Source organism: Cinclus cinclus, chromosome 14, assembly GCF_963662255.1.
Source record: "Cinclus cinclus chromosome 14, bCinCin1.1, whole genome shotgun sequence".
Taxonomy (NCBI): domain Eukaryota; kingdom Metazoa; phylum Chordata; class Aves; order Passeriformes; family Cinclidae; genus Cinclus; species Cinclus cinclus.
The window spans coordinates 11668382-11694226 of record NC_085059.1 but is presented as its reverse complement, the minus strand read 5'-3'; the positions used below and the strand labels follow the sequence as shown (position 1 = coordinate 11694226).

At 44.6% G+C, this 25845-nt stretch overlaps 1 protein-coding gene across 2 annotated transcripts in view; it reads right to left on the bottom strand.

The window, feature by feature from the left end:
* Positions 1-17498, bottom strand: part of TCF7 (transcription factor 7) — a 69812-nt gene extending 52314 nt beyond the window's left edge. The window contains exons 1-3 of one of the 2 annotated variants that reach the window (XM_062502295.1): positions 16803-17498; positions 16631-16697; positions 16147-16253 (exon numbers count right to left, since the gene is read on the bottom strand). In XM_062502295.1, coding sequence (XP_062358279.1) covers positions 16147-16253; positions 16631-16697; positions 16803-16997 — 369 coding nt within the window. In that variant the 5' untranslated portion in view covers positions 16998-17498. Of the gene's footprint in view, positions 1-16146; positions 16257-16630; positions 16698-16802 lie in introns of both variants that reach the window. The other variant, XM_062502296.1, reaches the window with a different exon arrangement.
* Positions 17499-25845: the final 8347 nt, after the last annotated feature.

The following is a 25845-nucleotide window of genomic DNA, read 5'->3' as shown; positions in this document are numbered from 1 at the left end:
ACAGACAGATTTATTTCAGACAGGATTCTCATAAATTCAGAACGACTTCCAAATTTCTTGACTAGGAGATCAAAGAGGCAAGCATTTGCTTCATGCCATCTGGGGAGCTGCCTGACAGGGCAACATAGTCTGCGGAGGGGGGATGAGAAGGGAAAAAAGAAAGTCTTGGGGATTATGCCCTCAGAAACAAACTCAAATGCCACCCTCACATTAAAAAGCACTGGTTGGCAGTAACAATTAATTTCTTAACTGAAACCCGCCCAACTGTGTCCAAGTGTTTTAATTTGCCTATTGCTACAATATGCAAGGGAGCTGGCAGTAATGGATTTGCAATTAAAACTAAAACTGGCAAAGAAATCGCAAAGCTGGCAAAAGAGCTAATCTGCAAGCCATGATCACAAGATTACAAAGTGTTTATGAACATGCTAATTACCCGAGCACATTGCTGAGAATGGCTTGTAGGAGAGAACACTGGGTTTGCGTGAACTAAATCCCTGGATCTGCATGGCCAGTGCAGTTGGTGCTCTACCTACTTCCCACAGCTCCCAGGAGCTGGGGAACACAGGTGGTCCCTGTGTGAAAGCAGGAAGAGGGACAAGGGACTGAGAGACAGAGGGTCCCTGTACCCTCCTGCATCACAGCAGGGTAAGCACAGATGGCAATTGCCTCTCAAGCAGGTAAATGCCAGTGGTCGCTGGGATTCAACCAGAATATGGAGACCATCAGTGTGAAATGAAATAATTTCCTGAATAAAATAGTACCTTATTTACTTTCATCCTGCTATCTCTTGGTTTTATAAATAGCTATTCCAGCAGATCCTGGATATTGCCAGTTGCAGAGCACATGGCCCAGGCTGCGATGTCTGACAGCAAACAGGCATCTACTGCCATGGGCATGAAACCTTCACTAATTACCTGCAAGAGACAGGATGGGAAGGGAAAAGGGCTTAAAAAGTGATCAAACATCCACGCAAATAGCTCATAACAGCAAGTGACAGTGGTCAGGGGCACCGTGAAGAGCAATTTTGAACCACAGGAGAGCATTTCAAGGAGAAAACAGAGTGGAAGAGTAGTCCCAGAATAAAGAGTTGCTGGGAAAACTGAGATTCTTTAATACATAGGATTAAGGATTGCCAGTATCCTCAGGGAGGAAATGCAAATGGGGTTCAGACCACTTTTTCCATAAAAATTAGGAATGAAGAAGAATAGACTTTGAAGTTCAACATGTTAGCAAATGAAAGCAACAGCAAAGGAGACACAAAGGGAAAGCAAGCCCTGGACGCCTGGAATTATGTCTTAAACACTTGGTACCGAAAGACAGAACCTGAGGTGATGAGGAGACTTCCCTTAATGCCATGCACAGATCCCAGAAAATCTCTAGATTAGAAACTGCCTGAGAAAAAAAGTATTGCACAACCAAGGCAGGATGTAGTACAGCATCTGAATGGATTTTTTTGTCTTATTCAGCCAGACTAGGATGATGAGGCTGTGCAGAGCACAGCAAGGAAGACATGATGGGTATGCCAGGCTGCTGTTAGATGCATAGAGCAGGGAAAGGATTTCTGGATGGTTCTCTCTGCTCTATGGTCTCTGGAGTTGGCAAAGAAAGAGCTGACAGATATCTATAGAGATGTCAGAAATCCAACAGGCACCTCTACAGAGATTTGCAAAGTTGGCTGCATTGATGGAGACTGACCATTCCGAACACCCTCATGAAAGCAAGGCAGTTAGTCCAGGCTGCAGAGAGGTGGCAAAGGACCAGGAGGACACTATAAAGACACACAGCAATAGTCATTGCTGGGCCTGGCTAAGGATGGATGGCCTTTATGGTGACTCCTCAGAAGCATCAACGGTCTCAATGAGATCTGGGAGCTGGCTAGGATGGGCACTTTGTATTTGGCTGATGGTCATTCCAACCTGTGTACTTGGTTAAGGCAATTACAGAGTGAGTTCAAGCCATCATTACTGGTGGCCGTGGAATGCCATGTGTCAGGAAATTGCATCCGAATGCTGATTAGCGCTATGGAGTTAATTGGTGCTACAGAAAGGGTGGTTCAAGGGAGAAGTGCTTCAAAACTTGGCTTGGAAATTAATTTTTCCATGCCTGCCTCTAATGCACTGTCAAGCAGTTAATGTATGTTCAGATGTGGTGGTAACTGAGTGCAATCTGGGAGCCCATGGCTAGAGAAGATGGAGGATCAGGATAGAGCAGAGGTGAGATCACTATGGGTCCTTCAGACTGTGAACCCTGTGGCTCTACAGCTGCTCCTTCCTCAAAGGGAGACCCGTGAACTCTAAAAGTTTAAAGATTGTAACACAATCACAAAGTCTTTTGTTGTGCTTTTACTTTTTCTTCTTTTAAAAATATATTTGGGACAAATGGTTCCTAACATGGAGAAATTTAGCTCCTCTGTACTTTTTATTCAGCCTCTAAGCCAGGCTCTGCTTCTGCTGGGGTCTGCCATTCTGCTTCTTGCAAGGAAAGCCCCAGATACAACTGTTGCCTATTTAAAGTCATCTACAAACCAGTTTAATAAAAGCTGACTGCATCTGCTTCCATGTTATTAGTTCTGCCCCAAAACTCTGTTCCTGGCAACACAATGTTCCACACTAATGAGCCAAATCTTCCCCTCCCATGGCAGTACTCCTAAACCTCCACACCATTCAGTTCACAAAGTTACCACCCTGTTTTTCCCTCGGGGGAGGGAAGGATTGCAGCTGCAGAGGGGGTTCTTCAAATAATATGAAGGCCAAAGATCTGTGGGAAAATCTGCTCTCAGACAAATAGCACTTGGGGGCATCTGCAGAGAGAACCAGCCCCTCTTTACTTCTGTCTGGTCCCACGTCCTTCTGGCAGCGGAGTTTTTTATGAACCAAGCTGCCATTAATCCCCTGCCAGTTCCTACACCCTACCATCCTCTGTGGGCAGACAGCACCGAGTGGGAGATAATGCTGCAGGGAAGTGGCATTTAACTTCAGCTGGATTTTGTGGCCTCTTTGGAGAGTTTCGACCTGGGGCAATTATTTCTCACCCACACCTGCTGCAAAAAGGAGGAATTTGGTGTAAACCAGGGCAACTTTTCTCAGCTCCTTTTCCAGTGAATTTTCACCCATTCTTGCCAATTCTCTTCCTGCAGCACCGATGGTGAGATAAACAGTGATTCGAGGTTATCACGCTGTAGGATGCTGCGCAGATTAAAGGGAAATCAGATAACTCATTACCTAACTGAAACTCTAGACTTTTAGAGAGAAGCAATAACATCTGAGAGCTGGAGGACTCTGTTGCCCCGGCAGACACCCTGCAGCACGCCAGCTGAGCAGGGGGGTGCTGTGCCTCAGCTCTCCCACTTGGCTGCCTCTGCACATGGGATGGGGAGATGGCTAAGGATGTGGACATGCATGGACGCAGAGATGCAGATGCCCAGGATGCAAAGATGTCCAGGACACATACTCAGAGATGCCCGGTATGCAGAGGTGCCTAGGATGCAGAGACACAGAGGATACCTGGGATACTGAGATGCAGAAATGCCCAGTATGCAAAGAAGTGAGGGAGTGAGGCAGGGCCGCAGCCACCACAAACACATGTGGTTTTGGTCTCCACACAAGCACACCTGGAGCCTCCAGTAAGGAAAATTTAGGCTTAGAAGTTGACATGGGCACAACTGATGGCTTTCACATTCTACACATTATGTGCTTGCAAAAGCTACCTTTGCCCTGTTGTGCCAAGTTTCCTCATGATTTTAAAAGTTGGACTGAACTCATCTGACCGCGTCCTCTCTCGCTTTCTGCTATAAACCTTTCTGCACCCCATGCGACAGCATCTCCCTGGAAAAGTTTTCATCCACTTCAGACTTTGCCTCAAGCCATTAACTGACAAACTGGCAGCGAACTACTGTTAAATTATTTCCTAGAGATTATTGTTTAAGTATAGAAGGTTCCAAAATAAATAGACTGATTCTTCATGACAAAGAATTTGAATTATGCATCCAGAGGTTTGGTATATGTGTCCAAAAGCTACACTGTGTGATCATGGAGGTTGTTCTCATCACCATATTACAAGTGGGTAAATAAATGACATTTGTTCCTGTTTTAGTAATAAGGATTTGTGTATCATGTGTATTTCAGACAATGTGTTGGACCATGCCATCATCGTTGCCATTCAGCTAATGCCACTCCATGAAATTATCATTTAGGCTGAAAAGGTGATTTGTTTTTAAAGCAAGATGCCAGCTGCCTTGAAGGAGTTGGGATCTTAGGGCCACCTGAAACTTCCTGAAAGATTATGAAGTTGCAATTTGTTTAATATCTTGAAGTAAGTTGTCTAATAAGCAGCACAGCTTATTCTTTTAGGTTAGTCCTTCTCTGACTGTTTCTGAAACATCCCCTCTTGGAGCAGCCTGTGTGGGATTTTATGTTTTGCTTCAGTAGCAACAACACTGTGCTCTCCAAACATCGCTTACACATGAAACAATAAAGCTCCACAGTGCTCCTGGGGGAAACTGAGTCACAGAAAAACAAGCTCCTGTGGGATTGGGAGCTGAAACTGGGATAAAACCATGCTTCGTCTGCCGTGGCCATGCACAGCAGTTACAAGACTATCCGGTTCCTCTGCTATAAAACTCGGTAATATGCCTCACTTCTTACCTGATTTTGAGAACATCCTGTGTTAACACATAAACAACTGGTCCTACTCATGTCTGTTTATTTGGCTATTTACACCTTCTGTCACAGCACCTGGTGCTCTCTGGTAAGAGGATCGCTTGGCTCCTCTATCAAACCAGCTCCTGGGCAGAGGCAGGACAGAGACAGCTCCTGCCCATGGAAACAGCAATGTGCCCACCCCACAGTCAGGCATTTACCACTGGTTTCAGCAGGAAATTTGGATGAAGAATGATGCTTTTGGATATGGGTGCTGATCTTTCAGGGATTCACTGCAGCCTGCCTCATCCATCACTACGCACTTATACAAGCAGATCCATGTGCTAGATCTGTAAAAATAGTGCACTGTAATTTGAAAACATTCTATTTTGCAAAGTTTGAACACATGCATGTAGTTATATTCTAGTTCCAGTACATGTCAATAGCCAAACAATTGGTACTAATGTATCAGGTAATTTCCTGTACGCTTGAGTCAAGAAATTAATTTTTCTCTACAACAGCTCTTGCATTCAAGTGCTGTCAGAAGTCCCAGTCAGGAACATTTGGTGCTTTTACCTGAATTCTGCTCCTAGCAGAAAAACCTGAGTTCACCAGTAAAAAACTGACATTGTCAGATATAACCCCATTTTCAGCCACCCAATTAATTATGGAAAAGAGAAAAGGGATTAAGCACGACACCAGCTTCAAGCCAGAAGTATTAATACCTTTTAGCTTCTTCTAAATGCCACCGCTGCATTCTAAAGAGCAGGATGCCAAAGGAGCCAAAATTTCTCATCCCTCGGTTGGAGAGATCCTTCAACTACTGATGACTTCATGTAGGAATTAATGTATTTACACTATAAGGCTATTGCCTTGTCAAGTTATTCCCATGTCCCCTAGTCCAGCTGTTCCAGGGAGCTAAATTAGCAACAGGAAACCCACTTCTGTGATGTAATTTTAACAACTGTGAAGAATCAAATGCTGTAATAGCCTGCAAGAAATCAACTGATCAAGGCAAAAACTGGAGAGCCTGTTTGCCTTGGAACAGGACACCCTACCCTGGACAAGGGACAAGAGCTGCTCTGCAGTTAAAACAACCTGGAACAACTGTATGTCTCCCTGGAAATCTCTTGCAGTTGCATTGCTGGACGAGTTTGTGTCCTGCCCCACCTACATCTGATTTAAATGAAACTTCAGACTTCACAATTTTCATGCCAACTACTTCAGAAGCAATGTCATTTTCTTCAACACCCTGTTATTTCACTCACCATCTCCACAGATTTTGCTTCAGTTCCAGAAGCAAACTTATTTTGAGGATATAGGTTGTTTCCAAGTGGTTTTAGAAGGGCCACACACTTAAAATCCAGGACAGGCTTAAACCACAGACTTCAGCCACCCTCAAGTGAAGGTGTGCATCTCCAGCACCGTCATATTACTCATAAAAGAAAATCGCAAACAAGAGATCAGCACTGAAGATTCCAACAATTTTCAGAAAACTATCCCTATAGTAATGCTTTCAAACAAATAACAAGCGAAAACCGAAACACAACAGCAATAAAACCAAATCTGATGAGCTCTTCAAAAAGATCTGAAGTGATATCAGCTGGCAGGACTCTGTTGTCTATCCCAGAGCTACGGCAGCTGATCCCAGCCAGGGCTTTGCTGCAAACACGCTGAAGGCAGGAGGCTGCAGCCTTTCATATTCCAAAACAAAAGCCAAGTTCTGATCACTGGGACAAGGAAGAATTTTTTTTGTTGTGGATACATTACTGTGTAATTACTGCAGATTTCATTTACTTTCTTTTGAATACTACGCCAGATACAAAGGCTGCATAGATTGGCAGCTTCTTTTGTTATTATCTAACGCTCTAGGTTTATTTATTCTAACAGTTAGTTCCCCAAAATACCAGGGATGTGTGTATCTATTGAAGGAAAAAAAAAGCATATATTTCCCTGCTGGGAGATAGGGAAATACAACTGATATTGCCAACCACTGTCAAACTGATAGCAAGGAAAGAGTATCACATAAAGTCTGAAGAAAAAAAAATGAAGTAGTGTACCCATTTTCTCAATAAAATCAAGGTAAGAAAAATGGGAATAAGATCAGAAATTAATGTTATTGGATAAAGGACTATCCATGGGATGAGATGTAATATTCCATAAAGCACAAATGTTGCTAATATTCAAAAGTCAAAACCTTGTGTGGGTGTGCATGCATAGAGATGTCAACACAACTATTTCACGATCACAAAATTGCTACTAGCCTGCATCCTCTCTAACTGGTTATTTTTAGGACCTGACCTTTCATGTGGTATAATGATGTGGAATTTACAAGAGCATTTATAATGTGCTTCATATGGTGTACAGTCCTGGAGAAATTGCTTTGTATCAGAGAAAGTCAAACAAAAAGGTTTGGATGTCTATTTAATTTTTTAAAATTTTATTTCTTATGTTATTGATTCTGGTTTCAATTTTGGGTTAACACACATATTTATTTTACCTATTTTTTTTAAATTTATCTAAGCACTCCAAAGAATACACAGCACAGCATGATGCAATCTTGCAAAACATCACTTGGATTTCTAAATCCACATATTTTTTTGGATGATGAGATTCAAAATCTGGCAATGCCACAGTCTGTAAGTTATATGAGGAAGCCAAAGCTCAAAAGCCAATTTTTGACCTGGGGTTTGGTGGTGTCAGGGGTTGTGCTGTGTCTCCCACTTAGAATCCAAAGACAACTCTTCCTCACTATCCCAACTCCCATACCAGTAACTCCAGGGCAGCAGCACGTAACGAGAATCACCACATCAGTCCTCCATGCTAAGAACAACAAATTTTCACGTGGTAGATCTTACAATGGTTTATTTCCTAAACATGAAAGCAATCTCCACAATGCCATATCCTCAGTGTCAGAATAAAAATTACACATTCCTGATCCTGTTTGAGCATTTTGCTGCAAAGAGTCTCTTCCCAGCGACTCAAAGAGTCTTTTCCCAAGTGCCTTTATAACCACAGCCCCCTTGTGCCCAGTCAAACACACTTTGTGACCGTGGGCTCTTACATTTTACTTTTGTGTGGGCCCCATCAGAGCAGAAGCTCAGTTTGCGCTCATGTACACTACTTCTCAGAGCAAACCACAGCAGAAAACAAATTCAACATAGAGCAGACAAGCTGAATCACTTAAAAAAACAAAACAAAAACAAAAAAAGTCCTTTTTTTGGTCAGTCTGTGATTACTATGTAGCTCTTCAAGGCAGATGTGTACTTTGTATATTACAGTTCCAGATTTTTCAGTTGAACAAAGGAGATACTGCTGAGCCTTTTTTTTGCCTATCATTTAATCAAATGCAAAGCTGCTATAACCAGAGGGAAAAAGGGCTCTAGATTCTAGTATCCAGTTTTACTTTGGTTTCAGAAACTTATCACAGCATTGTTGAGTTTATTGTTTTCTTTCACAAAATACAAATTTTGGGACCCCATGAAGCAGTTCATTTTCATGGCAGCTGAGCTGTGTTTAGCATAGAGGTGGGCAACAGGAGAGGAGCAGTGGCTTAAAGCCACTTTGGTGACCTTTTTCCCAGCACCTCCAGCCAGCAGGATGCTCTGGATGGGAACAGCTGATTTTGTTATGTCTTTACTAACCCTTCTACTGATCAAGTGTCCTACTTTCTCCATGAAGCCACTTCACAGAGGGGTTGGCAGTGGAAGACCATTGCCAGTGAAGAATTCCCATCTTCATTGGGAATGGTCATAAATAGCATGTCCAGAGAAGAGCAATGGAACTGATGAAGGGTCTGGAGCACAAGTCTGATGAGGAACACCTGAGGCAGATGGGGGGCACTCAGCCTGGAAAAGAGGATGTTCAGGGGGAACCTCCTTGCTGTCTAAAACTACCTGAAAGGAGGGTAGAGCCAGATGTGGGGGGGGGGCTTCAGTCTTTTCTCCCAAGTAAGAGGCAATAGGAAAAGGCAATGGGGACATACAGATTGGACAACAGGGAAAATTTCTTCACTGAAGAAGCTGACAAGCCCTGGCATAGCTGTTCAGGGAAGTGGTAGAGTCACTATTCCCATAGAGACTTAGAAGATATGTAGATGTGGGACTTGGAGACATGTTTTAGTGGTAGCCTTGTCAGTGGTGGGTTAAAGATTAGACTCAATGATCTTAGATGGCTTTTCCAGCACAAATGACTTTATGATCCTAAATTATAAAGACTCAAAAGCAAAAACCAGTGACAGAGCAGTGCTAAGTTGCTCTGTAAGGAAGTGAAGGTAAGAGCTCTTTGACCAAGATAGCTGACCAAGAAAAAGATCCTGTTGTAATCAAGCCTTAGAGGCACATGGTGCTGCTAACCCTTCCTTCATGCAACAAAGTCAGTGGGTTTGTGAGCCACCAGCATGTGCTGAACTGGCACTCTCATGGTGAGAACAAGACCTTGGTTGATGTTCACAGAGGGTTTGGTCCAGACTTTGCAGGTTCTTTGGACATTCACCCCATGAAACACTCGCACTGTCTGGGGCCTGGAGGGAGCTGTGCCCTCTCTGGACAAGCCAGCAGACAGAACAGGCACCCAGTCTTTACTGATTCAGCTGGATTAAAACTAGAAACTAGGAAGTGAACAGCTCTGTATCCTGTATCCAACCCTCTGAGTCAGCTGTTCACCTACCAAACCTTTGTTTCATCCTCCAGACACGGAGACTACTGAGCAAGTATCCTGTTATAGCCTATTTTTTAAAAAGAGAGATTCAAAGAACAGCCCAGGAAAGAGTGTAGATGGGGGACTTACACGTCCCCCCTTGGAAGCAGCCTGGGATTTGATCAGGCTGAGTCGTCCCTGCCTCAGTAGCTCTGCAAAAGAGTTCAGGAAGCAACTTGTACCTATTCTCCTATTGCTGTGCCCTCCACCCACCACTGGTAAACAATGAGGTAAGAGCATGTGTACATCAGGCTGGCAGAGATGCTGACATAAGCCATCTCCTCTAGCAGTGAGGTGGAATAGCAAAGGCATGGGAAACCAAGGGCCCTGAGTAACCTGGTCTAGTGTCTGGTATCCCTGCCCATTGCAGGGGGTTGGAATGCAATGATCTTTAAGGTCCCTTTCAACTCAAACCATTCAGTGTTTCTCTGAAATGAGCAGCAAACAGGAGAGGGAGCGGCAGCAGCTGTGGCCAAAGCCTCAGAGGGGTGGGATAAAGAGGAGCTCCCACAGTAGCCATGCCTTCAAGAAGACAGTTCTGCCACCTAATCCCTCTTCAAATCAATGGAATAGACAGGGGAAGATAATCCTTGAAGATTTGTTGAGGAAATTGTGACTCACACATGATGCAGGAGATTTTAGTAAGTGAAGAGCAGCACATGCCTGACTATTGTTCATACAAACCCACTCTGTCCAGCACAGCCTCTCCCTGATTAACAATGTTCACAAGTGCTCAGGTCCTTCCTCACCTTCTCTTTGGTGAATTGGCAAGGGGGCTCAAAGGCCAACCCAAAGTAAACAAAGACTAAATTTTGTCTTGATGAATCATGGTCAAAAGGCAGATAAAGAACTGCAGATGTGAAAATAATGGCAAGCTGTAGATGCTTCCTCAAAACTGTTGATGTTTCTCTGCATTAGGCTCTGCTCTGCCCATAACCACCATGCCATGTACACACACACACACACACACACAGTCCACACCAGATTGCCATCTTAGGTGTGCAGCTCTCACCAACCCGTATCCCAAAATCCTGCTTCCCTTGCAGATCATGCTACAGATAGAGAGGGTTCAGCCTATGATTAGGATCTGGCCCTTTGCAGAAGATCTCTGACAGCAGGCAAGAGAGTCATTCCTCTGGAGCCAGCAATGTCTGTTTAGTCACAGGAACACACGCGGTGTTACCTGACCGGGTACCTTGGCAGTGCAAATGCCAGCACACCCCATAGCATGGATGAGCCAGGGTTTTCACCCCAATGCAGGAATTTAATGGTACCAATAGAGTCATGGCTTGAGTGGGACCACAAGCTGTGAGGCAACACACGAGTGAGCACATTGCAGAGCCCCTCCTGCTCCCCCTTCTCTAAGTTACAGCTCTGGATACCAGACCAGCTCTGCACTTTTCATCTTGGACATGCCATTTGCCACTCAAACCCAAACCACTTTGCTCTTCACAGTTAAAAACTTCAAAACCACTAATCATTAACATGGATGAGCTTCGGGAATTTGAGTTGATGTTAAGTTTTTGCTTTTCTCTCCAGATTCTCAACCAGTCAAGTCCACAAGATTTCATAAACAGCAATGCTTGGAAATTTGCAGAAACAGTGCCTTTACAATACATATCTCAGAGCAACTCCTCGCCAAAAAAGCATCCCATGTCTGGGAAGCCAGTTCCAGGGTAGCCTGTGAAGGAATCCCAGTGGGAAACCAGGTATTATTGAACTGTCTGAATCACATGCACACTTGCACAGATTCACATAAAACTTGATTTTGTTTCCCCGTGACATGTTAATTCCTCTTTTTTTCATTCCAAGCCATTTTAAAAATAAAGTTATATTAGACCACACACATCCAGTGCTGTATCATGTCACTGCTTCTTAAGCAGATCTCCCTAATTTATTTCAAAGGGAAGTTCTGCTTCAAAATTGAGGGTGTGATATGAACTCAGAAATTAACACAGGAATTTTCCTTGGGGGAAACCAAGACTGAATCAGACATGCAATAAATGACCTCGTAAGCCCTGTGCCTTGGTACATCCATGTATCCAAAATTGTGCTTTAACACAAAATATTATTTTCACCATTATCTTGTTTCAAGATAGGTAGAAGAGCTGAAAGAAGTGGATTTGCTTTCATCAGGAGAGAACAAATTATTCACGTATCGGTCTGCCAGGAGGTCCGTCAACAGCCACCACAGTCCTAATGCTTTCTGCCAGGAATGTAACAATTCATGGGGACAGGAAACCATCCTGGTGAGGTCCCACAGTGCAAGCCCTGCTGCCAGGGAACCTGGCTGGGATGCTGCTCTCTGTGGGAACACACAGGGCTACTGTTGGCTTCCAGCTGCCCTCCTTCCTCCCTCCACACACAACATCTGGAGAGGGATGGGATGCAGCAGTCTTCTCACAGCAACAAATCCCCATCGCACGGTGACTCCGGGGAGTTTTCCCACCGGTTTAAACAAGATCAGAACTCAACACAGGAAAAAGCAATACTAAACTATTGCCCTGACAGTGCAAGTCAGGACAGAAAGGAAGAGTAAGCAGCTGAGCTGCAGATTTCCTTCCACCAGCTGCTGTGGGGCCACAGTCTCCTTCTGCAGAGGGATGGAGCAGCCTTGGGGAAGGGGATACAGCAGAGCAGCCATGTCCTGGGGCTCAGCTGCTGCTGCTTCAACTTCTGTCCAGGGAAGAGCAGCCCTAGACTGCAGCTCCATGCTTTCTGACCTCGTGTCAGACATTTTGGGCCCTGTGGCCCCAGGCCAGCAGTAACTGCACTTTCATCTTGCCCTGCTCAAGGGGACATTTCATACCCTCTGAACAAGCTCAAGGAGCCCAGTGGACCATGGGGACCAGGCTCTGAAAAGCAACATTATTTGCGAGTCCTGCTGCCTTATTTGGGGACTTCAGCTGTGCAGGGCTTGGGGAGGTAACCCCACTCTTTTGCTCCCATTTAATTACTGAGTTGTCAAACCAGAGCTTAAGAAAATGAGGTAGTGTCTGTTTTCCAAAGAAAAATAGGCTCTTGCACTTCTGTTTCTCTCAGAGACAGAAAGCCCAGTGCCTCAGCTTTACATACAGAACATTTCAATTCTGCTTTTACACTCCTCACACACTCACCAAACACATCTAAAGTGCACAGAAGGTGCGAGAGCTCCCATCACATCTCTCCCATCAATGGGAGCAGGAAGACCTCGTGCCCTATATAAAGGGCAGCATGGCTCATTCCCCTATTTTGTAAACCTATTTACAAAAAGAACTTAAAGGAACTTACGAGAGCTCCTTTTACCATTTAACTACGACATAGTACAAGATATAACAATGTTCAGAAAACCCCCTCAGGTCTAAACTCAATTATACAACTGTAGCAAGAAAAATATTTTAATCTGATCAAAGTGTTAGTGTTAACATGTTTGACCATGTCTGACCTCTAATATCTGTAACCACCTAAAAGGGTGCTGTTCTTACTAAGGATGTACCTTAATTTGATTTAAAGTCATTTGTACTATTTAAAAAGGATATAGTTTTATGATTTTATATTTAATTTAGAAAAACAGTTCCTCAATTTGTTCATATTCTTTGGGAGTTTCTTGCAGATTTTTAACCTGTAAATCCTATATATTTCACTCTGGGAAAAGATGGACCTTGCATAAGATGGGATAAAGTGGAGCCTTGAACAACCACACGCACAACACACAAGAGCCAGGTGAGAGATGGCTCTCCTGAGGCCTTGCAGAGTGTCAGGATTTCAGATGCACACACAGGCTATGCCAAGATGCTCTTAAGCACCCTTGATTGAGTGTGCCCTCCCTGGCCCGGCAGCTGATAGGATTCACATCTCCCAGAACAAGGGACATCTGGGCTCAGTCCTCTGCCTTGTCCTCAGCTCCAGAAGCACCTTCACCCTGCCCATGCCCCCAGCGACAGCTCTACAGCCAGTCCAGGAAACCTGTGCCTGCCCAAACCAGCAGCACTCCAGCTGAATCATCCCACACTGGCATTTGCCTCCTTCAGCCAAGGAGGGCCACCCTGCTACGGGAAGCTCTTGCCACCCCCTCTGCTGCTGGTCCTCCCGGGACCATCAGCTGGGCTTGCCCTGGCTGCTGATGGCAGGTACCCAGCCATCTTCAGAGCATCACTCCGGAGTGGCAGCAGAACACGTAAATAACATGGCTGGGTGTGTTTTGGTAAAAAGAGGCAATTTTGGCTGGGAGATGTGGGGACCTGAGCAGGATGCTCTGGTGAGCAGCATAACAGTTCGTGGCTACAAACCCTTGAGGGAAACAAAGCAAAAGTAGTGCTGCTGACAGAATCAGAAAGAAAATAGGAAAGCAGCACCCCAGTACTGCTGGTAGCAACACACCCAGCCAGGCAGGCACTGGAGCCAGTCCAGAGCCACTTGCAGCTCTCTCACAGGGTTCGTGGGGAGCCCACTGAAAAAAATGTGGTTTTATAGAGTGTTGCAGGGCAGGGGTTTAGCCCCAGCCTTGGTGCTGGCTGCTCTGTATCTTTCAGGGAGTTATACTCTACTTTCAATCTGTTTTCAATGTAAAGCCCTGACAGTTTGCCAAAGTACTCCTGGTTTAATTTTTTAATTGATTTTTTTTAAGATTCTAAAATTAATCCTACGTGCAAACAACTATTTCCAGGAAGCTTCATTAACCAAAATACAATCTCCACTATCAAGTGCATGCATGATTGTGATACATAATCCTATTCGCTCACACAACCCTCCTCCCCGACTCTACTTGTGCTAAAGTGTTAATTAAACACACTTTTATGGATGGTTAAGTATCTGCAATCTTCAGTCACAGATCAGACCGCCTCAATTATTGGAAGCAGCCACCGGATTACAGCCCACACTTTATATAATGTACACAGCAGCAATAAATCTGTATGAGAGCAATCCATAATTTACCATGATAATCTTTGCACAGTCAATAGAAATATAAGACAAAATTGCCCAGAATAATATATTGAAATAGTTGTTGCAATAAGTTGAAAAACCGCAAGACCAGCCTTCATCGGAGGAAGAAATCTAGGTAACAGCTTTTTAACTGAAAGCATCAAATCAGCTCTTCATAAACCATGGCAGGATCCAAAGAGGCCTAAAGGAAGCTGTTTGAGGCACTGGATGATTTTGGTGGCACTCAGGGGGATGGGATTGCTCCTTTTCTGCTACTTGTGTCTTCTTCCCTTTGAGTTCTGCACTGTCTTTTTGCTCCTGTCTGCTGGTCTGACAGCAACCACTTGGATTTTATTTTGCTATCAAGGGAAAAGGTGATTCCTAAACCACAATCTCCTTTATAGCCTAGCTGCTAATAAATAGTCTATTGCACTTTGCTGCTCATCTAGGAAGAGTTTAAGATTAAAAGAAATATTCCACCATAGCAAAAAGATGCTGGACTAAGGTAACTCTGGACTTACCCAGATTCTATTTCAGGGAGCAAATTAAGAGTGTTTACCCTAGACGAATTTAAAAGCATTTAAAGTTTATTATCAGGAAGAGAACAGCTTAATATTTTGGGGAATGGGAGGGATACCTGGTACCTGGATAATGTGGGAAGCACCAGAAGAAATGCTTATTTAGGTTACAACAACGTAAGTCGGCCCTGCCCTGCAAACGCATCTTTTCTTGCTGTAAACTGAAGGAAGACTTAAAAATTTAGGGATAGATTCTTGATATCTGCAAACTTCAGCAAAGCTCCTGCAGTCTGCAGCTAGAAAAACTGAATCCCCTAGGAAAAGCTGTCTGGGGTACAGGCAGGCTCTTGCAGGGACCTGTCTCCTGCTACCCAGGCCACCTAGTTCAGGTGTGAGGGTAGGGCACTGATTTCCACAAATAATTCTGAGTTTCATACTCCACAGTCCATCAATTTTTCATAACACCAGTTTTACATCCTACCGCTCATGTGAACAAATGACTGGAACTAAGGTCAGGTTTACACATTCTTTTAAACTTTATCCCTTTAGAGGTTAAAACCTGAACCTGAAATAAACCAAATCACTTTCTGTCCTCACTTGATGATGGCTAATGCAGAACAATGTCTGAAACAAATGCAGCAGTGCTGGCTGTGAGTGACACCAGCAACGACTATCTGCTGCAATGTCAGGACATTATTTTCTGAAGTTCTGATTGAGATGGTGATGGGAAAAGACAGCTTTTGTAAAGAAGATTTTAATTTAATCATTCAGATAGCAAAACTTATAAACATTAAGAACATACAGAATTACTAAACTTGATTTAAACTGAGAGGGGAAAACATTACAGGAAGAAGATGGGAATAGTCCTCCAGCAGCACAAAGTCTTTTCCTAAAAAACCTCTATTGCCATTTTAGAAGCACAAGACCCATTTTCTGGGCCATCATCCACAACAGAGCCCTAACATAGCATGCCAGAACCTGGCCGTTTTACAGGCAGACTCAAACCTGGCTGCAGGACATATCCCTGAACACAAAGACCAGGAGCTGCTCCTTCCAAAGCCTCTGACCCAGAAAAAGAAAGAGACATTCTTCCATGAGATATTAGGATTTGACTGCTGGAAGAGTAAAGCAAAACCTAGAGGATGAGAAGACAGGAACAGCAGCTCCTCCAGCAAATTCAGAGTAAAGTAGGTGCTTCCTGCCGAGCATCTCTCCCCCTTCCCCACACTGCTTCTCCTTTCGGCTTGGACAGAACAGTGTCCAGGTATTTCAGAAACTGGGCTCCAATTTGTCAGGAAAAAAGCATGTGTATTTGCCTGCACAACACATGCAACACACTTCAGCAGTGAGAGAGGCCACAAAACTTCTCCATAAGGAGAGGAGGAACTCACCAGAGGTGACATGGATCCATTGGGCAGATACGGATCTGAGAGCATCAGGAAAGGGTAACCAGAATAAGCAGATCCTTTGTACATTCCCGGGTCCTGATGTTTCATACCTGCTGAAATCAACGTTCCCTGTCAAAATTCGTCCTACAACAGGTGACTCCTCTGCCTGTAAGGGGTCCCCAAAGAGTTGTGCGAGTCTTTTTGTCCCACAGTCCTCAGAGAAGGTGAGGGGGAGTGCCAGGGTCCCCCATGGGTACGGACTGCCACAGTGGGGACACCGGGAAGCCTCGGTGCTGTCAGGAGTAGCTTTCCCGCTGGGGGCTGTGGTGACCAAACTGGCATCCCTCACTCCCAGGGGTGTCAGGGTGATGGGCCGGGGAACCGGGGAGGGAGCAAGCACTAGACGGGCGCACTGAGGAAGACCAGCGGGAACCGGGAATGGGGAGAGGGGGACACACAGAAACACGCGGAGGTTGCTGTGACTAACCATCATCCATGTGGTCCGGGAGCTTCTCCTGGTACGCCCTCTGCGGATCCTGCACTCGCCGGAGGGCCTGCACGGGGAGGAGAGAGAGGGGCAGCGCGGGGGCGTGGGGCGGGGGCCGCGGCGGGGCAGGGGGCGCGGAGCGGCCGCGCGGGGCCGGCCCGGCCCGGCTCACCTCGGGATCGGCGGAGGCGGCGGGGCTGCCGCTGCCTTCGGACTCGTTCACCAGCGAGGACTTGAGGTCGGCCAGGTCGCGCTCGGTGAAGGCGTTCTCGGGGATCTTCTCCTCCTGCTCGCCCTCGTCCTTGAAGGCCAGCATCTCGTCCGTGGCGCCCAGGTCGTCCCCGCCGCCGCTGCCCAGCTGCGGCATTTTCCTCCCGCCGCTCCCTCCCCGCCGCGCAGCAACTTTCCCGGCTAGTATTGTTCTCCCGGATCAAGCCCTTCGCAACTATTATTTTTTTCTTCCTCCGTCAATTTTTTCCCCCCTCCTCTTAAAAAAAAAAGAAAATTAAAAAAAAAAAAGCTCCCTCTTGATTTTTGTTCTTTTTAAAGTTTTTTTTCCCTCCTTTCCTTTTAACTTTTAAACTTTTTTCCCCCCTTTAATTTAGCTCCCCCTTTCCAAATTGCCTTTAAATAAAATAATAAAAAAAAAAACAAAACAAAAAAACCCAAATCTAGAATTGCTTTTCCCTCGTCACTCTTTTCTTTCCCCCCCCCCCTCTCCGTCTTCTTCCCTCCCCGCTCCGGCGGCTCGTGGGGGGCTCGGCAGGCTGCGGCCGGGCAGGCGTCGCGGGATGCCGGGCTCCACGGGCCCCCCCCGTGCCGCCGCCGCCGCCCCCCCGCCCTCCGAGCCCCAGGAAGTTTGGCTGGAGCAGCGGGCGCCGGCGGCTGGCGGAGCACGGAGCGCCCGGTCCGACTGCGAGCGCGGCGGCGCGACGGTCGAGAGCTGCGACATCAAAGCGGCCGCCGGGTGATTGGCAGCGCCGGGGCGGGGCCGGGGGCGGGCACACACGGGGACACACGGACACACGCACACACGGACACACAGACGCGGACAGAGGCGCGCACATTCGTATGAGCGCGCAGAGACACACATGGATACGCATACTGACACGCACGCACACACCCTGCGAGGCCAAGTCCCTGCGTTAAAGGCACAGCCAGCCCGACACCGTCTCCCCTACCGCGCTACGGCGGGGTGACCCTTTCTCGACTGGGCTGAGGGATGGAGGGCTGCGGGGCTGCGGGGCGGCCCGAGGGTGGGCGGCACCGGGGGCTTGGTGCGGCCTCGGGTGTGTGTACGCATCTGTGAGACACGCGGGTACGCACACGCGTCTCTGCTCGCACATCTGCGCACGCACCTGTGCCCACCTGCGTGCACACATGCCTGCACGCATGGACATGCTTGCACACACATATCTGATCGCTCACGCCCACGCCCCGTGCACATCTGTGCCCATCCAGATTCCTGCACACACTTCTGTGCGCACACATCTGCACACGCACTGTGGCACAAGCTCACCTGCGCCTACTCCTGCGTGCCCAGAGCCGAGCACGCAGCTGCACATGCCGGTGCTTACTCACATGCGCACAGCTGCGCGTGAGCATCTCACATCTACACATACGTGTGTATGCACACACATCAACGTGTCGGGGTCTGCACGGCCCCACACATCTCTACAGGCGTGTGCGTGTGCGTGTACACACACAGCACGCACAGCTGCACATCAGGCACACACGAGCAGTCACACAGCAGCACACAGCAGTGGCGTCCACACACAGCCCCAGATACATCAGCACAAAAGAACACGTAACTGCACACATGGGCATGCACAGCTACACATCTGGCACGCACAGACATCTGTACACATACATCTGCACGCACAAACACATCTGCATGCTCACATTCACCTATGAATCTACAAGCACAGATCAGCAGCGCATGACTAAACATAGAGGACAGAAGGCCGTATGTGGTACTGCTGACACACATCAGCCCATGTGTGTGCACACGGACACGTCATCTCCTAGGGGTGTGTGCTCACATGAGAAAACATCAGCTCGTGTGTGCACACACTACGACATCAGGACATGCATGTGTGCACAGAGACATGCATGAACACATATACGTGTGTATACAGTAAGACATCAGGGTGTGTATGTGTGCACACAAACACACCTCGGCACGTATATGCGTGTACTGAAACTCATCAGGATGTGTGTACAAACACAGACTACCACATCAGGATTCGTATGAGCGCACAGATAGACAGACATGAACACGCACATTCACACACACGTACTGAGACACGTCAGGGCACGTATGTCTGAGCACAGGCACACACAGCACACATGTACACACACACACACACACACACACACGCACACCCCAGCTGCCCATTCCCAGCTGTGGGTGCACACACACCCGTATCACACGTGGGTGCCACTGGCCACCCACCGTGCACAGCCCGGGCACAAGGATGCTTCTGCCATGGTGCCCTCAGCCTCTTTGGAGCACAGATGTGGCGTGGAGTGGTAGAAAATTATTAGTTTTCCTGCCCGGCCCCGAGGGTCAGGAAATAAGAAATTACCATCTTCGCAGCCCATTTCGAAGGCACTAGACACTTGTGTGTTGGCGGAGGGTTTTTTAAGCAGTTCCCATGGAAAAGGAAACTCCTCATCTCTTCTGATCACACACGACAGGTCCTGTGCATGTCTCCAGTAGCTTAAAACAACACACCGATATTTATTTTCCTTAATTAAGATTGCATAAGATAGCCCTGGGTCCTGGAGGCTTTGCTACAGACTGTAATGACGCCATGTAAATTGTTTTTTATGACCAAATATACAACATATTGTCGCATTCAGCCCTTGAATAGGAAGCTAAAAATCTTGGTCCCTATTTTTCTTGTTAATTAGGGTATTACTACTAGGGATATAATCTCATTACTTTTTGGGGAGGAGAAGAAGTAGTTGGAGCCACTTTGGAAAGTACTTGAATATATTTAAATGGAGCAAAACCTGTCTTTCTGCTAATTGGTGATTTTGCATGACATAGAATTATTGTTCTGATTTTCAGTACAGTTGATGCTGGGCTGAAGAAGATGGGAGAGGGGAAGGATGTTGTTCGCTTTTTTCCCTGCTCACTTTTCTCCTCCAAATGAATGAGCTGCCCCATAGGAAACCCTGTCGGTAAATTTCCATTCTTTTAAACATCCCAAAAATAAAACAAGATGTAGCCACTTTGAGGAATAATCATTTGAATGAAATATTTGCTACTTTAAGATTTTTTTCCCCCTTCTTCTTTCAGATGATCCTCTTGTTTTGCATGTGAAAAAATCGTCTGAGATTTACAGCCCTCCCAAATGGAGATAAAGCCTTGGCAATGAGTTGGAAACCTGTTGTAATCTGTGATCCAGGAAACAAAGAGCCTCATTAATGCAGAGACTTTGGTGAGCCTTTGATGTTAGCTAGCATAGCATTCACTCTCAGTTCCATTTGCATTTAAACATTCATAAAAACATCATCTCTGCTTCCTTTGCCTTAAGCAATTTAGGAGTAAAGTATAGCTTCTATTTAAAGAAACCCACTGTGGTGAGGCTTAGAATACAAATATCACATAATCTTCAAGCAGAGCAAATATTTTATCCTACATTTCTGGTGGGCACATTTAATAATATTATATGTAAGACCCAAAATAAAACATCCACCTTATTTTCATTAACCTTACACCACATATTCTAGTCAAAAGAGAAAACGGGTCCTGTTAATTCTAAATACACTACATACCAATTTGTGGAAGGAAGAGAATCCACAGGATTTTACATTATTGACAAGAGCTGAATTTTTGAAAACTGTGTGCCTACAGCAAGGTGCCTAAATCTGTCATTGGGCACACAACACTGAAAACTGTGAGCAAGGTCATGTTTATATATATATATATATATATATATATATGTGTACAAATATGTACTGCAGAATGTTCATTCTGGTTTGAAAATTGAATAGAAAAGGATTTTTTAAATTAAAATAAAAAAGGTAAACCAAACACCTGAAGATTTTCTTCCAAGAGAAGGCATTGTTGCTCCCAGATGGCATCCTGAGAGAATGTGAGAAATGGCAGTATGTGGGAAATTGGGGAATCACTTAGAAAGCAAAGGCATGTCTATCTTACTATCTTCGTAAGTATTATTCCCCAACACATCTAGAAGTGGAACAGTATAAAAAATACTGGAGTTGGCTTGTCTTGATATTTGAAAATATTCAGCTGAGATTGTCAATGTTTCCTGTACCTTTAAAAATAACCAAACAGTGGAAATTGATCCTGTGTCACATTGGGAGTTCTTGATATTCCCCTTCTTACAAGGAAATACAAAGAAATCTTTAGGTTTTGTGCTGTAAGTCATTGCAGCCTGACTGGTGTTTGAAGCATTATAAGCAAGTTTCTTATATGATGAATATTCAAAATTAAAAACTGACATGGAAAACACTTAAAACCAACTTTACCTTGTATAAAATATTTCTGGAGCTGGATCAAAGGAAAAAAAAAAAGCCTGGCTTACTTGTCAGATCATATCTGCACTGAACTTCAAGGTTTGATTTGTATTATTTACATAGAAAAGGTCCCAAGAAACCAATTTGGCACTAAATATCTTCATTACGTTTTTTCGCTTGTATGGGTGATTAAATCAATCTAGGGTTCCTGTTTTAATTTTTTTTGAAAGGTGCAGCCATCTGTGAATTGAGGAACTTTTCTGATGTCATCTTTGTGCTTCAGACAGACTTTTGCCCCCTCCTTTTATTTTTTTTTTAATAAGGAAACTGTTAAAGGAGCACGTTTGCTTTACTATTAGAGTTTCTAGCTGTTCTTCCAGTAACTATTTAGAATTAAATGTATATAGTAACTTTTTAGAACTTCTTAACTGTAACACCTGCAGTAACAGTAAACCAGATTAAAATATAACCAAGTCTGTCTGTTAGTTTGCCTGTTCCTCATCCTGCATTTATCAACATCATGTTCCCTGAATGCTGTGTGTGAAACTTAGCACATGTATTTTGTATCATGCTATGCACAGCAGTACTGTGTGGTTTTCCACATTAGAGTAAGCAAAGCCTCTCCTTAAAGTCAATGTAAATGTTACCACTGACTTCTCGTAGACTAGGGTTCCACCTTCTGTGCTTTAAAATGGCTTCTTTTTTTTTATTTTTTTTTTTTTTTTAATTCGAATTGATTGGTTTGGAGTAGCTCCCATTTTACTGTTTGGACACATTTTGTCCTCACACAAATTCATTTAATGTGGATAAGGGACACATCTACCCCTGCCAGGTTAAACATCATACATCAGATTTCCTATTTCATTGTATTTGCAGCAAACATGTTCCCTGACATGCGTATGCAAATCCAAAAATGCTTTGATTTAAACCCAGTTTATTTCAGCTCTTTTTTTCTTTCTTTTTTTTTTCCTTTTCTTTTGCCTATTAATCAATTCTCCACTAACAGAAGAGCCTTCTAAATATTCAGCAATCTTTTGGAGAAAAACATTTGCACAGCCATCCCATAAGGATGGCTTGATTGACAGATTGGTAGTGCCAACGTTTGGGATGAGATGGATGAAGAGTTCTGTGTGGGATTCTAGCTGGGAGCAGGAGCTCCTGGAGGACAGGCTGGTACCAGCTGAACTAATCCTGGCAAGTGACCAGCGTAAATCAGGCCACTGAAAGCTCTGTTTTGCCCAAAGGCGTTTACACTGGTGTAATTACCTCAGCAGAGTCATAGCAGGAACATTTCCTTAGTCTAGACAAGCTCTAATTCGTAAAATAGATCTATCGTTTGCAACTGAAACATCCCGACCCAGCTGAGGCCAGGGATAAGCCTCGTGTTGTCCTTTCCTTTACTGATGTGTGCCCAGGTATAGCAGGATTTGGGGTTGGGTTGGTTGATGTGTGACAGAAAAAAGGGACAAGCAGTGGCTCAGCCATTTCCTGACTGGATTCACTCTTAATCTTGAGGGATTTTAAGTGTTTATTTGACTTTGTGCATTGATCTAAATGTACTTAAAGGATTCCCTGACAGCTGCCAGAAGTTTGCTTTTAAACTACCAACAGAAAATTCACTCTCTGACACTGACTGCAATATTTAGGTCACTTTTGAATATCTACATGCTTTTCTGGAAATGCTTCCAGCTGTTAGGACTGAAGATTTCATTTTTCCTTTGGGATTCAAGTAGCAAAGGTAGTGCAGACTGCTGACTGGGGCCAGCATCCTGCTTTCTCCAGGAAAAGAGGATAATCTCTCTCAAAAGACTTCATCAGATGTCAAAAGCCATAGTGTGAAATCCATTTTGGAGCCTGTGAACTTTGGATCACTCCAAGTGTGTACGGCAAAACATGGCACTAGCCATCATCAACTCTCCCAGTTTTTGTTTTTTTACCCTCTGTTCTGATTTTGTCAGGTTGTAAGACCATCTCTTCTGGCAATTTTCACTTAAGAAGTCTTTTTTTTTGTTCCTGATACCCATAACACTTCAGATTATTAAGGTATTTTAAAAGACTAACCTATTTTTCACTCTGTGTGTTTTGTTCACCTCTTGCTGTTGGAACTGGACCAAGCAACTGGCATTGCATTTAATATTTCTTATTACTCTCACTGTCGGCTTCTCAGGCTCTTGCCCCATGTTGAAAGATCTGAGTTTCAAACAGGAAGGAACATGTTTATTTGTTTACAAAAACACTTTTCCAGGGCTGCATCCTGTGGTCACACAATCATCCAAGGAGTCCCTGCTCCAATGACTCATGCCTCTAAATTAAAAGGATCCATGAAGATGGATTTGCAGAATCACACTAATTCCTTCCACAATAATTTTTATGTAAACTGCAGGGGAAAGCATGTTGATTTTTGGGCCTATAAAACTTGATTTTTTACCAAACCAAGGTACAGGGCTGCTTTTTTCCTCTTAGAGTGTCCTTTACATTTTAAGCAAATCCTTGCAAGCCATTGGAAGTGGCTGTGCATTTGCTACAATTCACACAAAGTACACTTTGTCCTGGGATTCCTGTTTGAACATTGGATGGGACAAAGTACAGGAGGAATCCAAATATTGTTCTTTTAGCTCGGGGTCTGCTCAGACATGCTGTCCAGGATGCAACTGACCCTGGTTAAGAGGTGGTGATCCAGACCCATCTTCCAACTGCTTCTTCCCTTGTATATCTCCCACCAAAGGTGTTCCATCAGACAGGGCAGTGTAATTTCCCACATAGGCACTTATCAGCTTGCTTTTGCATGAATGAGCTCATTTCCACAGGACAGCTCTGGTGTTAAAGGAGTTAGTGGATGGAAGTGGTGAAGTCACCATTCCTGGCACCTCCTGTTCAAAAACCAAGTTAATGTGACACTTTGGAGTATCATTTAGTGTGCATGGAAATATTCAGCTGAAAGTCATTCTTGATGATCTGAAAGTATTTTCCAACCTTAATGATTCCATGATTCTATGATTCACTTTGAAATTTTAGGAATTATTTGGAAAAATCTGGGTTAGGTCGATCAGAATGAGAATCATTGCTGACAATCAGGCTGGATGGCAGCAATGAACTGCTGAAGTGAGTGGCAGACAGTGAAACTGGTTTTCGTTGTGGTGACCTGGGACATCTGAATGGAAAACTGCACTCTGGATGCTTGAGAGGGCAGTAAAAGGAGCAAGAATCAAACCAGAGGCTGCTTCACTAAGAGGTACCTGCAGGGACTGATGCTTCTGAGGAAAAGGATAAAGGGTTGGCTGAAGCTCTCTCTGTGATCCCCACATTAGCACATCAAACTTCCGTAGAACAGAGCTGGAGGCTTTGGCAGCTCCTGCCTTACACGAACACTCGTTTGAGTCCCACGGCAGGAAACCCTCCCTGAGTCTTTGCAGTCTGACCAACTCCTCCCCAGTGCCAGAGCCATGCAGAAAGAAAGGGGGAGTGAAATGGAAGCAGATGTTAGGAAATGAGAATAAAAGGAAATTGTCGGGATAATGGTGGTGGGCTAGAGTGTCCAGATTAGAAACTAAAGGAAAATTATTCCAATATCTAAAATCAACCCATGTGATGTGGGGTGGTATTGGCCAGTTCTGATACATCCAGCATCACTCCAGACCCACACCAAAAGATGAGGTTTTTTTCTGCAGCATTTGTTTTGGTTTTTTTAAAAATGATTGTTAGTGATTGTGACAAAGAATAAAATAATTGAAGAGATGAAGAAGCAAATTAATAAGAATATGGAATTAGGGGAATGCTGAAATTATAAATGTTCACACCAGAATTATTGAAAGAAAAAGGAGGAAAGAACTGAACTTATTTTAAAATCTGAAGTCATCAAGGCAGATCTTTCTGTTAATGAATGCAGAACACTTAATTTCTGATTTGGAATACATTTTTATTTTTTTTGCAGACATTATTTCTTTCAGATCTTTACTGATGACTTTCTCAAGGCACACTGACAATGAACCAGGGTGAACTTGTCAGCATCATGCTTTTTTGTATTTCAGACTGAAAAACGAAAGGAAAGTGAGGACATGTGAAAGCAGAAGAGAGGATTATATTCCTGTATTCATTTATGACACCCCCTCTGTGCTTGATATTTCCCTCTTGCCAACAGGTTCATCACTTCCCCCAGCTCAAATGGATGTGGAGGACCTTGAGCAAAGCACAACAGGGAGGCTCCTACCAACTTCTCAGTGCTTCCAAAGGGTCTAAAAAGAAACCAGATTAAAGCAGCACTAAAAGCTGTGCTACAAATCCTACCCTGTTTAGCAAGACAATTCGAATAGCTGTTTTGGGCTAACTGAACAGAAGTGTACCTTGGAGTTGAACTGCATGTTTCAGCACTATGTTGTTCTGAAAAGTGTTGTATATGTGCCGACATCCGCTGCTGGCATGTGTACAGACTGAAGCTTGCCAGCTTCTTCTAATCTGGAAAGGGGAGACATGCAGTGTTAAATACATGTGTCATCACTAGTCATTCCCTCCCTACCCCCAAATTTTATCATTTGGTTGTGCAACACATTTGAAGCAAGTCAGCCCATTTAGTTTAGATGAACTTAGGCCAAGTAACTGTACTGGAGCTGACTTCAGAGGCTTGAGAGGAGCTGCTAGTGTAGCTCTTCCATAAGTAAATGCAAACACTGTGTGATGCTCCTTATTTGACTCCTTAGACAAAGGCCTTTTGGTAGGGTTGCTGTTGG